At 46.8% G+C, this 16,316-nt stretch overlaps 1 protein-coding gene across 5 annotated transcripts in view; it reads left to right on the top strand.

Moving 5' to 3' along the window:
• Positions 1 to 16,316, top strand: part of slc38a11 (solute carrier family 38 member 11) — a 175,573-nt gene that overhangs the window by 87,650 nt on the left and 71,607 nt on the right. For all 5 annotated transcript variants that reach the window (XM_085986438.1, XM_085986439.1, XM_085986437.1 and 2 more), the window contains one exon: positions 187 to 266. In XM_085986438.1, the coding sequence (XP_085842564.1) occupies positions 187 to 266 (80 nt within the window). The remainder of the gene's footprint in view (positions 1 to 186; positions 267 to 16,316) is intronic.

The following is a 16,316-nucleotide window of genomic DNA, read 5'->3' as shown; positions in this document are numbered from 1 at the left end:
TAAGCCTACTGTCTGGACCATTTTAACCCCTCAATGGAGATTTGAGATAGTAGACGGATGAACTTTGGATTAAAAAGCCTCTTGCTGTTGCTGCTTTTCTGATGGTCTGACATATTATAGAGATTAGTGTGATAAGATTTTGAACAAATGAAAACTCACTTCCTTTGTAATTTGTTTTCTTTCTAGGTGTCATTTTCCTCACTTGTTTTAACTATTGCCATCTTGGTAATAGTTGTAGTGAAAGCTGCAACACTTGGACCACACATGTAAGTGTTCTCACTTTAACATAGAGTAATATCAGTCTTAAATAAAAGCTGTAATATTGCAATGGAAAAGTAGTTATTCAGGGCATAAATGTGATTGAATTCAGTTGTGATGCTATTTATGGTATTCACTGGAGACAAAATTTTAGATCATACTGATCTAAACCGAATCTGATGTCAATACTGTTTATATAGGACTGTTACAGATTTTGAGTTTGCACTAGATATTCTCTCGTGTTCAGCATCACTAGTCTCTCCTGTAAGTGCCTCTTATGATCAGGAGTTTACTATTTTACTGCGCAATACAATTCCCATGATAGCGTGAAACAGGGACTGTAACAATTAAAACGCTGTGTTATTTCAACTGGATACTGTAATCTCCAATGTACAATGTGTCAAAAGGTGGACTATATGGAGAAATAGAGTCATAGAGTCATAGAATTATACAGCACAGAAAGAGGCCCTTCAGCCCATCGCGTCCATGCCGGCCATCAAGCCCTGTCTAATCTAATCCCATTTTCCAGCATTTGGTCCGTAGCCTTGTATACTATGGCATTTCAAGTGCTCATCCAAATGCTTCTTGAATGTTGTGAGGGTTCCTGCCTCTACCACCCTTTCAGGCAGTGAGTTCCAGATTCCAACCACCCTCTGGGTGAAAAAGTTTTTCCTCAAATCCCCTCTAAACCTCCTGCCCCTTACCTTGAATCTATGCCCCCTTGTTATTGACCCCTCTACTAAGGGGAAAAGTTCCTTTCTATCCACCCTATCTATGCCCCTCATATTTTGGATACCTCAATCAGGTCCCCCCTCAGTCTTCTCTACTCCAAGGAAAACAACCCCAGCCTGTCCAGTCTTTCTTCATAGCTGAAGCGCTCCAGCCCAGGTAACATCCTGGTGAATCTCCTCTGCACCCTCTCCAAAGCAATCACATCCTTCCTATAGTGTGGCGACCAGAACTGCACACAGTACTCCAGCTGTGGCCTTACCAGCGTTTTGTACAGCTCCATCATAACCTCCCTGCTCTTATATTCTATGCCTCGGCTAATGAAGGCAAGTATCCCATATGCCTTTTTAACCACCTTATCCACCTGTTCTGCTGCCTTCAGGGATCTATGTACATGCACACCAAGGTCCCTCTGATCCTCTGTCTTTCCTAGGGTCTTACCATTCATTGTGTATTCCCTTGCCTTGTTAGTCCGTCCAAAATGCATCACCTCACACTTTTCAGGGTTAAATTCCATTTGCCACTGTTCCGCCCATCTGACCAACCCATCTATATCGTCCTGTAGCCTGAGGCTTCCCGCCTCGCTATTTACCACCCCACCAATTTTCGTGTCATCTGCGAACTTACTGATCATACCTTTTACATTCACATCCAAATCATTAATGTAGACCACAAACAGCAAGGGACCCAGCACCGATCCCTGCGGTACCCCACTGGACACAGGCTTCCAGTCACAAAAACAACCTTCCACCATCACCCTCTGCCTTCTGCCACTAAGCCAGTTTTGGATCCAATGTGCCAAGGCACCCTGGATCCCATGGGCTCTTACCTTCCTGACCAGTCTCCTATGCGGGACTTTATCAAAAGCCTTACTGAAATCCATGTAAACCACATCCACTGCACTACCCTCATCCACACACCTAGTCACCCCCTCGAAAAATTCAATCAAATTGGTCAGACATGATCTTCCCTTGACAAAGCCACGCTGGCTATCCCTAATTAATCCCTGCCTCTCCAAGTGGAGACCAATTCTGTCCCTCAGAATTTTTTCCAATAATTTCCCTACCACTGATGTTAGGCTCACTGGCCTGTAATTCCCTGGTTTATCCCTACTACCCTTCTTGAATAATGGTACTACGTTAGCTGTTCTCCAGTCCTCTGGCACATCCCCTGTGGCCAGAGAGGTTCTGAAAATTTGTGTCAGAGCCCCTGCAATCTCCTCCTTTGCCTCACATAGTAGCCTGGGATACATCTCATCCGGGCCTGGGGATTTATCCACTTTTAAGCCTGCTAAAATCGCTAGTACCTCCTCCCTCTCGATGCTAATATGTTCAAGTATATCACAGTCCCCCTGCCCGATTTCTATGTCCACATCGTCCTTCTCCATAGTGAACACAGATGCAAAAAATTCATTTAAAACCCCACCTACATCCTCTGGCTCCTCTGGCTTTACACACAGTTTGCCACTTTGGTCCCTAATGGGCCCGACTCTTTCCCTAGTTATCCTCTTGCCCTTAATATACTTATAAAACACCTTAGGATTTTCCTTTATTTTGCTCGCCAGTGTTATTTCATGGCCCCTCCTCGCTCTCCTAATTTCTTTTTTAAGTATCCCCCTGCACTTTTTATACTCCTCCAGGGCTCCCTCTGTCTTTAGTCCTTTGTATCTGCCAAAAGCCCCCCTTTTTTTCCTAATCCATTCTCGTATATCCCTTGACATCCAAGGTTCCCTAGGCTTGTTGGTCCCACCCTTGACCTTTACGGGAACATGTTGCCATTGTACTCTCTCAATTTCCTTTCTGAAAGACTCCCATTGCTCCGATGTGGATTTTCCTTCAAGTAGCTGATCCCAGTCCACATTGGCCAGATCCTGCCTTATCATATTAAAATCAGCCTTCCCCCAATTTAGAACCTTTATTTCTGGTCCATCCTTGTCCTTTTCCATGACTACCTTAAATCTCACCGAATTATGGTCACTGTCACCAAAGTGCTCACCTGCTAACACTTCTACCACTTGCCCGGCCACATTCCCTAGAATTCGGTCCAGTACCGCCCCCTCTCTTGTAGGACTTTCTACATGCTGGCTCAAAAAGCTCTCCTGGATGCACTTTAAGAATTCTGCACCCTCTAAGCCTTTCACACTCTGACTATCCCAGTTAATATTGGGGAAGTTGAAATCCCCCACTATAATTACCCTATTATTTGCACACTTCTCTGAGATTTGCCTACATATCTGTTCCTCTATCTCCCCCTGGCTGTTTGGGGGCCTATAGTACACTCCCAGCAAAGTGCTAGCCCCCTTTTTGTTTTTAAGTTCAACCCATATGTGATGTTATCCACTTTGGCAGGAAAAACAGAAAAGCAGAGTATTTTTTAAATGGTGAGAGATTCGGAAATGTTGGTATTCAGAGGGACCTGGGTGTCCTTGTACACGAATCACTGAAAGTTAACATGCAGGTACAGCAAGCAATTAGGAAAACAAATGGTATGTTGGCCTTTATTACAAAAGGATTGGAGTACAAGAGTAAAGAAGTCTTACTTGCAATTATATAGGGCCTCGGTGAGACCAAACCTGGAGTATTGTGTACAGTTTTGGTCTCCTTACCTAAGGAAAAATAACCTTGCCTTAGAGGGAGTGCAACAAAGGTACACCAGACTGATTGCTGGGATGGGGGACTGTCTTATGAGGAGAGATTGAGGAGACCAGGCCTATATTCCCTAGAATTTAGAAGAATGAGAGGTGCTCAATCGTTGAGTATCTTCAAGACAGAGATCAATAGATTTTTGGATATTAAGGGATATGGTGATAGTGAGAGAAGGTGGAGTTGAGATAGAAGATCAGCCATGATCTTATTGAATGGCGGAGCAGGCTCAAAGAGCCGAATGGCCTATTCCTGCTCCTATTTCTTATGTTCTTATAGACTATGTAACACTCTGGTGAGACAAAGCCCAATTTAAATCAATAAGTGGATTCATTTTGCAAACAGTGAATAAAAGAACAAAGTAATGATTCACAGTGAATCACAACATATTTCATAATTATATTTGTAACATTGAAGATAACAAAACAAGTCACATTGTCCCTGTTAGTGGACTAAGTGTATCTTTTCTGACCAGTTCTGAACTTGATTAGCATTACATTAAGGGGAGCACTGTCACTCACTATGTCTCTCTCCCTTACCTGGTCTTCCATACTGACCCAGGTTGTGTGCCTGCACGTTCTTTGTTCCTTTCTTAGCTAGACAGGAAGCCAATTTGTTGACCTTGAAATTCTCCTGGCTCTCCATATCTACGAATCTATAAGGACAAGGACAGCAGGTGCATGGGAACACCATCACCTCCAAGTTCCCCTCCAAGTCACACACCATCCTGACTTGGAAATATATCGCCGTTCTTTCGTCGTTTGGTTAAAATCCTGGACCTCCCTCCCTAACAGCACGATGGAAGTACCTTCACCATAAGGTCTGCAGCGGTTCAGGAAGGTGGCTCACCGCCACCTTCTCAAGGGCAATTAGGGATGGGCAATAAATGCTGGCCTTGCCAGAGATGCCCAGCTCCCATGAAGGAATTTTTAAAAATGGCCAGTTGTGCTGTCAATTAAATTCGCTATCACTATCTTCAGTAAGAATCCCCTGCAATTACTCCCTGGTGTCCTCAAATAAATTGGCAATATTAACATAACGGATGTGGATGCTTAAAGAATGTCAAAATGAACTTCTGTTGTCTCAGTTTGAAGTGCTATGTGGGAGGCACCACTTGACTAACTGTTTCATCAAGGTCTAATCCACTTCTCCTTGCACTTGGCTGCTCTGTGGATTTATTCTCTTGAGATTTAAATGTAACTTAATAGTATGAATAAACAAACTTACATTTATATAGTGCCTTTCACATCCTCAAGATGTCACAGATAATGATTTACTTTTGATGTGCAGTCACTGTTGTTATGTATGTAAATGTGCCAGCTAATTTAATAACAGCAAGGCCCCACAAACAGCAATAAGATGAATCACTAGTTAATCTGTTTTTAGTGGTGTTGGTTAAGGGATAAATGTTGATCAGGATGCTGGGAGAATAATGGCACGGGATATTTTTCATTCCGTGAACAGGCAGATATGGCCTCAGTTTAACGTCTCACTGAAAATATATCATCTCCCGCATAACAGATTAGCGTGTAAAGTTAAGTTGGGGGCAAGGTACTGACTTGGATAGAGAACTGGTTGGCAGACAGAAAGCAAAGAGTTGGAATAAACGGGTCTTTTTCCGAGTGGCAGGCAGTGACTAATGGGGTACTGCAAGGATCGGTCCTTGGACCCCAGCTATTCACAATATATATTAATGATCTAGACAAGGGAACTAGATGTAATATCTCCAAATTTGCAGATGACACAAAGCTGGGTGGGCGTGTGTGCTGTGAGGAGGATGCCGAGAAACTCCAGGATGATTTGGACAGGTTGGGTGATTGGCCAGAAGCATGGCAGATGCAATATAACGTGGATAAATGTGAGGTTATCCACTTTGGTAGCAAAAACAGGAAGGCAGATTATTATCTGAATTGCAATAGATTGGGAGAAGGGGAAGTGCAACGAGACCTGGGTGTCCTTGTGCACAAGTCGCTGAAGGTAAGCATGCAGGTGCAGCAGGCGGTTAAGAAGGCAAATGGTATGTTGGCCTTCGTAGCGAGAGGGTTTGAGTACAGGAACAAGGATGTCTTGCTGCAGTTGTACAGGGCCTTGGTGAGACCACATCTTGAGTATTGTGTGCAGTTTTGGTCGCCTTATCTGAGGAAGGATGTTCTTGCCATGGAAGGAGTTCAGCGAAGATTCACCAGACTGATACCTGGGATGGCAGGAATGATGTATGAGGAGAAATTGGATCGATTGGGCTTGTACTCGCTGGAGTTTAGAAGAATGAGAGTGGATCTCATCGAAACTTATAAAATTCTAACAGGACTAGACAGACTAGATGCTGGAAGGATGTTCCCGATGGTCAGGGAGTCCAGAACCAGGGGTCACAGTCTAAGGATAAGGGGTAGGCCATTTAGGACAGAAATGAGGAGGAATTTCTTCACCCAGAGAGTGGTGAACCTGTGGAATTCTCTACCACAGAAGGCAGTAGAGGCCAATTCATTAAATATATTCAAGAAGGAGTTGGATATATTTCTCAAGGCTAAAGGGATCAAGGGGTATGGGGGGAAAGCAGGGACCGGGTACTGAATTTGGATGATCAGCCATGATCGCATTGAATGGCGGAGCAGGCTCAAGGGGCCGAATGGCCTACTCCTGCTCCCATCTTCTATGTTTCTATGCAATACTCCCTCAGTACTGTAGTAAAGTGTTAGCCTAGATAATGTGTTCAGATCATGGAGTGGGGCTTTACCCCACAATCTTCTGATTGCGAGATGAGAGTGCTACAACTTGAGCCAAGCTATAATAGTAAAATTTTAACATAAATTGCACCAAAATCTTTCTGTGGCCAAATCATTCAAAAAACCCAAAACATGACTGGCACCTTTAGTCTTGATGAGTCATGGCTTTAACAAAGTGAGGATTTGCCAGTCTGATAGTTAATCAATTTACTTTGATTCTATTTAAAGCCGACATTCAAGGAGAAGAGTAAATCTATTTGCTCAGTAAATTTTAGTTCAAAACAGATGGAAACTCAAAACAACGCAGAACTTCCAGATGTCACGTGACTGTTAGTTTCATGCGATATTATTTGTGTAAATAGGCACAGCAAGATTTGGTACAGCTAAACCGGAGGCTTTCAACTTCCAAAGCTTTGTCTAGAAAACATATTAAATTGTTTACCCAACTTCCTTGTTGTACTTAATATATGAGAAAATATCAGTTACTAATTTTGAAAACAATTTCCTGGTCTGTAAATCTGTATCCTGCCTTCTATGGTCACTGGGTATTTTGTTCCCATTTATTCAAAGAAAATTCAAAACCATCTATGAAAGTAGTATAAGTAACATGTAACGTGCATATTTGTATGTGTGTTTGCCTGTCTTTCTATCTATCTCCCGTGGTATTGCAAATGGAGAGTTAAGGCCAACTGTAGTCTTCAGCTGAAGTGGGGTTAGCGAATGGAGGATCATTGGACCAGTGCCCACAAGCGTAATTCAGTCCCTATTTTGAAGTCATTGGGCAAGATTTTCATTGGGCCATGGAGGCGGGATTGGAGGCATGTAGGGGGTTAAAATCTCGAAATCGGGGGGGGGCACGAATCCATCCCGCCCCCAACCCACCTCCATGCCAGTTTCAAAGCAGGCGGCTACCCGACCTGTGCTGGGAGCCACCTCCCCGAGGCAGGAAGGGGATTAGTGCCAATTAACTGCCTGTTAACAGGTAGTTAACAGGCAGTTTTTAGCCTAATCCCTATTTTTATTGCTGAAGTGTGGGATTCCCGACGGCTCCAAACCACGGCAAGTTAGCGAGGTGGACCGTCGGGCTGAAGGGCTTGGAGAGTTCGGGATGTCCGGTGTTCAGGTGAGTGATGGGTGCATGAGTTCAGAGGTAAGTGTGTTTGGTGTGTGTAAAATGTTTAAAGCAGTTTTACTTACATTTACTTACCTTTACAGCCTTCCTTCCTTCAGGTCTCGGGAGTCCCTCATCTCACCGGCACAGAAAGCAGAATGGCCGCGAGCTGTCAAAAATTGCAGCATTCAGCTTTCTGTTCTGGAGAGATCTCTAAATCAGCCTGAGAGGAAGGAATTAACTTGGAGTACAAATTGTCAGTGTTTGTCAAACGCTGATATTTCATCTGTCAAAAGCTTTTGACAGATGAAATGTCAATCTGTGACATCACCTGTTGCTGGGTGACCCTTAATTGGCCTGCTGAGCCTGCTGGGTGGGCTCAACAAGGTCAATCAAATGAAAATCACATGGGTTGGCCACAACTCAATGGAGGCGCGACTACACCCCCGAAAGTTGTAGTCCCGCCTCCTACACGCCTCCTCAATCAAAATCCAGCCCATACACTCTGTCCTTACTTTAAAAATTTCAGTAAAAACTCCTGTGTACACTTTTTACAATGGAAATTGTCTGTGCTGTAATTATAACCTCCTGCTGGGGAGGGGTTGGAGGAAGGGAGGAGGAAAGAGAAAAAGGCAGAGAGAACATGCTGAGACAGGATTGTCTCTAATATCAACCTTTCACAGAACTGTAAGAAATTAAAGGGGAAACTGTTTAAAGGAGAAACTAACACCAAACACATTCACATTTTCCTCTAGTTTGTTCCATTTTCTGCTGAAATTCAGTCATGGTAGTTCTGAAATAACAGTACTATTTTAACAGGGGACAAAATTGTTGTTATTTGGAAATAAAGTTACAATAGGTAACAGAAAATATGTTGATTTTTGAATATTCTCAAATTCGAAGTATAGCAGAACTAGCACTTCATGGGGGAAAATTTGGTTGTTTTGCGCCTCCCATTAGTGCCCTAAGAGGGCGCTAACGGGGCACAAAGCAACTAGCGCCCGGGCGTGGCGCCCTCAATGCCTCCCGCGAAATTCAGCGGGAGGTTAGCAGCAGCGGTAACCGTTAGCGCCCTGTGGCGCTGCGCTGCCGGTGATAACGTCATCGTTGTGCGCAGCGCCCCGCTCGCGATCTTCGGTAGCGCCTCCTGACTTACCGCCAGATGCTATGTCCAACGGGGTCAGGGGGGCCTACCTGCGGCCGGAGCGGGGCTAATTAAAGGCGAGGTGCCGGGCGGCCAATTTTGTTGCTGGCCGCCTGCCAGCACCTGCCCCCATTGCCGTTCCCGGCATCCTCTTCAGCACCCCCCCCCGCCCCTGCGGAGTGCCAGCTGCGCTCCGTGAGCCTGGCTTTTCTCTTGAGTGCCGGGCTCTTTTGCCGGCACTTTGATCCCTGGTGGCCCAGCTGGGCCTCGGGTCGCGCTGCGCAAGGCCCCTCCCCTTTAAGAAGGGGAGGAAAACTTGCAGCATGTCATGCCGCGATCTTCCCTCGCAGCGCCCCAAGAGGGAGGCGAGGCACTTCCAGTAGCGCCCCGCTTCCCTCTTGGGGCGCTTTTGGCCACGAGGGTGCTAATTTTTAGTGCCCCGACGAAGTTAGCGCCCCCAAGGGGGCACGACACAATTTTTTCCCCCCATATGTTTTAGCAAAATACTGCAGATGCTGGAAATCTGAAATAAAAACATAAAATGCTGGATATACTCAGCAGGTCAGGCAGCATCTGTGGAGAGAGAAACAGAGTTAACGTTTCAGGTCGATGACCCTTTGTCAGAACTGGAAAAAGTTAGAGATATAACAGCTTTTGAGCAAGTGCAGGGGCAGGGAAAGGGCTCCCGGGAGGGGAGGAAAGAACAAAAGGGAAGGTCTGTGATAAGGTGGAAGGCAGGAGAGATTAAACTTCAAATGTTTTCTTGCTTTTATCTCTGATTTAACAAGTAGCACTGAACGATGTTTTGATAAAAAGCAGCAAGTTTACTACTGATAGGAAATCTGCTGCCTTCCAATTCCATTTTCTTCCATTACTCATTGCAGCAAATTTATTTACATAGCAGTTATCAATCATTGCAAAAGCTATTTGTGATTGCAAGAGCCCGATTTCATTTTGCAGAAAAGTCTCGCCCACTCTTAGTGAGTAAAAGTAAGCTGTGTTTACAGTGGGGCTGTTTGGCAAGCATTTTTTAGTTGGCAAGAAGAAAGGGCCAAAAGAACTTTGTATTCACTTCATCGTGATTTAAATCATTGTGTTAAGATCACGAGGCAGTTAATGGCTGCCGAAAATAGTGGCACTGGCAGGACCGAAAAATAGGTGCTGGGGACTATTACAGTATCATTATCCAGCGCTTAATTCACCATGGAACGCCGTCCTGGTGGTGTTAGTCCCGGCAACAGATACCAATGTGGCGTGCCCAAGCATTGGTACAGCTAGAACAGCCTCTGAAAACAAGGCTGTGCTTTCACAAAGCATTGTGGGATTCTTAAAAGAGCAATGCATTGTTGTTTTCTTAAAAGGGCAATGCCTTCTAAAATGAAAAAAATAGAAACGATGTAAAAATATACAGTTTTTAGCTCTTACAGCTCAGCTGCCTTCTGAAAGAAAATGAACATTAAAAAGAATTCCCAAATGGGAGTCTTCAGCTCTTGAAGCTAAATTCCCTTCTGCACCTACAAAAATGGGAAAAGTGCTTCAGCACTAACACAAATGGCTCAGCGAGCCAGGGAAAGGGCACCCAGAGTCTCACACGCAGCACTCCAGCTTTGTGCAGGGGGTCAACACTACAAGAGAAGTCCTCTATCCACTGGGGCCAGGAGGCCCTCCAGAAAGAACGATGTGGGACCAGATCACCGAGGCCATCACTGCCAGCAGTATTGTCCCCATGACCCGGCTCCAGTGTCCAAAGAAGCTTCACGACCTTAGACCAATGGTCAAGGTCAGTGAATACATCTTCAAAAGTCATCTCCAACCAACTGCATCACTAGCCTCACACACTTCTCATTGCACAACTCCCCCCAAACCCCAATCACTCACCTGCCAACAATTTCTATCAAACACGAGGCACACCTCCCATTCCTAGCTTCACCTCACCCCTTTGGAGGAGACGTTGCCGACCATTCTTGGCAGGGGCATGGCTGAGCCCTTGGCCAGCGGCGGGGCTGAAAAGGTACAAAATGCTGGTATCTTCCTACGGTATCCTCCATCTCGCATGCACCTCTTGCTTTCCCGCCCTCCCCTCACCACAACTCCACCCTTGTGCCTTCCTCATTTCACACACCCAGAAATGCAGTCTGCCCAGCCAGACCAAGAAGAGGGAGAGGACAGCGAAGAAGAAAAAAAAGTCTTGCATTTATATAGCGCCTTTCACGACCACCGGACGTTCCAAAGTGCTTCATAGCCAATGAAGTACTTTTTAAGTGTGGTCACTGTTGTAATGTAGGAAATGCGGCAGCCAGTTTGCACACAGCAAGCTCCAACAAACAGCACTGTGATAATGAGTAGATAATCTGTTTTTTAGTAATGTTGATTGAGGGATAAAAATTGGCCAGCACACTGGGGGTAATTCCCCTGCTCTTCTTCGATTAGTGCCATGGGATCTTTTACGTCCACCTGAGTGATCAGAAGGGGCCTCGGTTTAACGTCTCATTTGAAAGATGGCACATCCGACAATACAGCACTCCTTCACTACTAAGTGTCAGCCTAGAGTTTCGTGTTCAAGTCTGTGGAATGAGACTTGAACCCACACCCTTCTGACTCAGAGGCGAGGGTGGTACCAACTGAGCCACAGTTGACAAGAAGAAGAAGAAACACCGTCACTCAATTTGACACTCCCAGCCACCAGCTCCTCAAGGTTGACCAGCAAGGTCATTTGCAGTGTCCCTCACTGAAAGTCAGCAGCCTTCCACCAGCCATGCTGCAGCCACTGGGGTAGCACTGCATGACATCAGTAGGATAAGTAAAGGCACACACAAGACAGTCACTAAGGGAATGCATAAGGGTGATGAGTTGATTTCTTGGATGGATAGATGTATAAAGTTGGATTGGAAAGTTTGCTTTGTGGTGGCTTTTATTTCAGTATTGTGGCCAAGAGGACGTTGTGATGGCCAGTAACACAGGGAAAGGAAGGTGTGGGACTAATGTTGAAAGGGAATTGTGGTTGTGGTCACTGGTACTGCAGGTGGATGATTCCATCCTGGATACCCCAGCCTGAAAGGGGCTGTCTGCTTCCTCCTCTTTTGCTTCCTCCTCTTCTGCGTCTTCCTCTTCTGCGTCTTCCTCTTCCCTCTGCGAGCGGATGCTGTAAATCTGAATAAAAGCATAAAATGCTGGAAATACTCAGCAGGTCAGGCTGCACCTTGACCTGAGACGTGAACTCTGTTTCCCTCTCCACGGATGCTGCCTGACCTGCTGAGTATTTCCAGCATTTTCTGTCTTCTCAGAGGCCTTCCTTTACCATCCGACACCTTGTAAGCATCCAGCAGCACTCCTTGCACACTTAAAAAAAACTTTTAATGTGTATTGCTCCAAGCCACTACTTCAATAAAATAAAAAAAATCCAGTCCAAAAGCTTAAATGCAAACTTACCTGAAAGATGTGTGTGTCCCTTTAAGAGGTGTCTGTCAGTCTGCTGAATGCTGGGTTTTCATGGTGAGCTTAGGACCCAGCGCTGAACTCAGCGCTAAGGTCCAAGTTCGCTGAGGTGACGTTACCATCTCGTAATTTACATTTTTAGGGCCAGCGCTGTTATTGGTAAGGCCCTCACCCAGATGATGGCTGCCAAGTCCCGCACCAGAGAATGGTGCTAGAGTGGTGGCCACCATTTTTTGACCAGATCATGGCGAAAACTCGTGGCGGTTAATGTGCTAATTTCTAGGCCAAGGTTTTCCACATACTTTATCATGAAGACCGTGCCACTTTAAAGAGTAATGGTTCTCAGGGATAAATAATTCAGTTCTGGTGCAGCCTTTACAAAGCTGCAGCCAAAGGGCAGAATCACCTTCTGAACATCAGGAAGAAGATGATCAGCAATATCTGAAGCATAAGCAGCAGCAGCATCCATAGTGGGGAGGGGGAGGGGGAGGGGCGGGGGGTCATCAGCTGCAAGAGCCCCCAGATTCTCCGATGCATCTCTGGAGATGTTGCTGGCTAAAATGAGTGCCAGAAGAGGCAGAATGAAAATAGGAAGCCCCATAAGATGGTGATAAAGGCTGTCCGCCTCTTCCACTTGTCTCCAACCAGTGAATCTGCACCACTCCAAGAACTGCCACACAGGAAAAGGGTCAATGACTTCACAGGGATGACCAAGGTAAGTCAAGGCACCATTGCCAGTAAACATGCAGCCTTCACTCAGATCCTTATGCATCATACTCTTTGGGCAGGATTTTCATTGGGCCGTGGAGGCGGGATTGGAGGCATGTGGGGGGTTAAAATTGCAAAAACTGGCGTGCAGGCCCAACCCCGCCTCCATCTCGCCTCCAAGCAATTTTCATTAATTCGTGTCTAATGGTCCCGTCTCTGTCCCGCCTCCAAGAGGCGGGATAGGCCATTAAGGCTCTTAACAAGCACTAAATTGCCTCTATAATGCCATTTTGAAAGGCCTTTGCGATTTTAACCCTTTTCCCACGTGAAACACGCCTGTTCTGAAACACGACAGTGAAACCTGGCGGGAGCACAATTGGATTGCTGACTATCAGCTGCAGCTCAACCATTAAAGAGGAGATTTGATCAGCCATCATTTGCAGGTGGCAGGACTTTGTAGTCTCAGGTTTGGGGGAACTTTTAAAAGGCATAACCATAGCTGTGGAAGTTTGGAGCCTGACACCCATCTCCAGTGTGACCTCCTGGGAAACCCCTCTCGCCACCTTCAGTGAGCGCTTCCTCAACTGAGGCATATACCAGAAGCATGGGAACCATTTATTTCCTTCCCTTCTGAACATTAGATGAGGACGAAGACCAGCCGCGGCACCAGCAGAACCAGGAACAACAGCAGCACCAACAGCAACAACAGGCGTGCCAAGCTGCTGCTCACCCACCTGAAGCTGCACAGGCCAGAAGGGGCCAGCGCATGGAAGCCCGTCGGCACAGGAGATACCCCCCAAATAGGGTCTACAGCCACAGGGTAGCTACCTCAAAATGTCTGAGCAGCAGTGCCAAAGGCGGCTCCGACTTTCGCGAGAGGTAGTGGGTGACATCTGCGCCATGCTGCAACAACACCTGCAGGCCAGAGGAGCAGGTGGACAACCTTTACCAGTGGCCGTCAAAGTCACCACCGCACTCAACTTTTTTGCCTCAGCTCATTCCAGGGATCAGCAGCAGACATCAGCGGCATCTCCCAGGCGGCCGCACACACTTGCATCGCGCAGGTAACCGATGCCCTCTTTGCCATCATGCAAAACCACATCCATTTCACCAAGGATCAAGCAAGTTCACGGCGCGTGCGGTTGGATTAGCTAATCTGGCAGGCTTTCCAAGGGTGCAGGGCGTTGTTGACTGCACACATGTGGCCCTTAAGGCACCCCATCACAATCCAGGTATTTTTGTCAACCGCAAGGACTTCCACTCCCTTAACGTTCAGCTGGTGTGTGACCACAAGAAGGAAATTTTGCATGTTTGTGCCAAGTACCCTGGCAGTTGCCATGGCTCCTTCATACTGCGCCAGTCTAGTGTGCCTCCGCCATTCAGTCCGCCAGACCAACTTAATGGATGGCTACTTGGAGACAAGGGCTATCCCCTGAAGACGTGGCTAATGACGCCATTGAGGAGACCATCCAACGAAGCTGAGGAGAGCTACAACTCCAGCTGCATGTCCACCAGGGCCATAATCGAGCAAACCATCGGTTTGCTGAAGATGCGCTTCAGATGCCTGGATAGATCAGGTGGAGCCCTGCAGTACTCAGCAGCCAGGGTCTCCAGAATCATCGTGGTTTGCTGTGCACTCCACAACATGGCACAGCATCGTGGCTTGCAGATTCCTGAGGACCAAGTGGCTCGTCACATATCCTCCTCAGATGAGAAGGAGGAGCAGGAGGAGGAGAGCAAAAACGAACATCTTGCAGAGGCCCATCAACCAGCGGCAGCAGTACACGAGAACATTGCTGCCCGGGATGGAAGGAGCACACTCATCTTGGCCAGATTTGCTTAGCCTAGCCAATCAAGCACTTTTGCCTCGCAGCTTCTTACCTGAGCATCGACAATGGCCAAGGACCAGCGGATTCCTAGCAATTTGACCACCATACTGACAATTGCAAGTAATCCTAAACCCTCAATGTGAAAGTCCCATTCGCGAAATGACACACGCCACAACTACAGCAGTAGCCATCAGATTTTTTATTTACATTATTCATCTGATGGCTTTTTCACATAAGACATCAAATTTCACCCAAGTGACTACCCTTGTGACTATTTGTGCGGTATCTTTCTCTTACGCATGCTCCTACATGGTGCTTCCCCTGTGGCTTCAGCAGATGTGGAGGCCCCTTGCTCACTTTCCTGCTGCTCCTGTCTCGACACCTTTGGCAGGCATCCTCTGGGGTTGTGAACCTGTGAGGGCTCGGCAAGAGTCTGCTGTTCCTGCGGCTGTGCAGGGGTTGAGACGCCGATCTCAGATGGGTGTGGACTCTGGTGGGGCTCTGACCGAGGGCTCTGTAGTGGCATGGAAGTGTGAGCGCTTGGAGAGGAGCCCCCACTTCCTTGATGTCTGCCACCAACTTCCCTCTCATGGGTCAGGTCCCCCTCAGCACTTGCAAGTGGCTTGAAAGCACCTTACTGCACATCAGGAGGGCCATGGGGACCCATATCTGCACTGGCAGTCCTACTCAGAAGGACTTCCATGAAGGTCTGGTTTCTCTGTTCAATAGATGACCATCGCTCCTCCAGAGATGTCATTCTATTCTGAACACTCACCATGTTTTCTGCACTCGGGTGACTTATCACCTCCATGGAGTTTGCCATCCTTTCCATGGTGATGCGTTCATGTGTCAATGTCTCCACAAAGGCTTTGCTCATGTTCGCTATGGACTCCTCCATTCGCTCCACACTCGCAACGACCCTGGAGACAAAACCTGCCAGAGACTCCTGCATCTGTTCCTGGAGTTCCAGCACCACTGATCTTATGGATGGACCCAGAGGCAGAGGGTCGACATGCAGCTGAGCCGAGCTGGCAGAGTCCTGCGCCTTCTGACTCGGACTCTCCACTGTAGTGTCCGTGTGTAGATAAAGACACTGAAGACAGGAGTTGGTTCATAGGTATTTACTAAGCAAGTCTGGGGGGGGGGGGTTCTATAGGATATACACAATACACAGGCTTATATAGCCCAAGTGGCAATTACCGGCATTACGCACACCTGGGGCTCTTAAAGGCACATACACCATAATTGCTCTTAAAGGCACATACACCACAATTCCTCCCCTTCTAGCTAACTAGTACATCATATTTTAAGTAATTATTAATTACATGTTATATGCAAAATAATATACATTGCTGTATTAATTAATTATAAGTTAGTCTCTCAGGAGGCTTCCTGACTCGGTCTGGATAACGCCTCGGGGGTGTAGTAGTTTCTGGTGGGGTAGTAGGTTCTTCTGGCAAGGCTGATTCGGCTTGAAGGCCAGTGTCGGGTTCATCGGGCTCCAGTATCACCGGATCGGAGGTAGATATGGGTATCTCTACTTCATCGTTAGATGTATAGAGTGGTGGTGTAGGTTGTCCCTTTTCGGATGACTTGATGATTTGGTCAGCATGGCGCCTTATTATGCCGTCTCCGATGTCCACGGTATACATCAGTGGTCCTAATCGTGTGCAGATAGTTCCAGGCTGCCATTTCTCGGTACGGTAGTCCCGGGCCAAAACCGGTTGGCCTACCTGG

The sequence above is a fragment of the Somniosus microcephalus genome, chromosome 4 (assembly GCF_052327205.1).
Source record: "Somniosus microcephalus isolate GS21.2 chromosome 4, FLI_Smic_1.0, whole genome shotgun sequence".
NCBI classification, from domain to species: Eukaryota; Metazoa; Chordata; class Chondrichthyes; order Squaliformes; family Somniosidae; genus Somniosus; species Somniosus microcephalus.
This window is presented reverse-complemented; position numbering and strand designations above follow the sequence as displayed.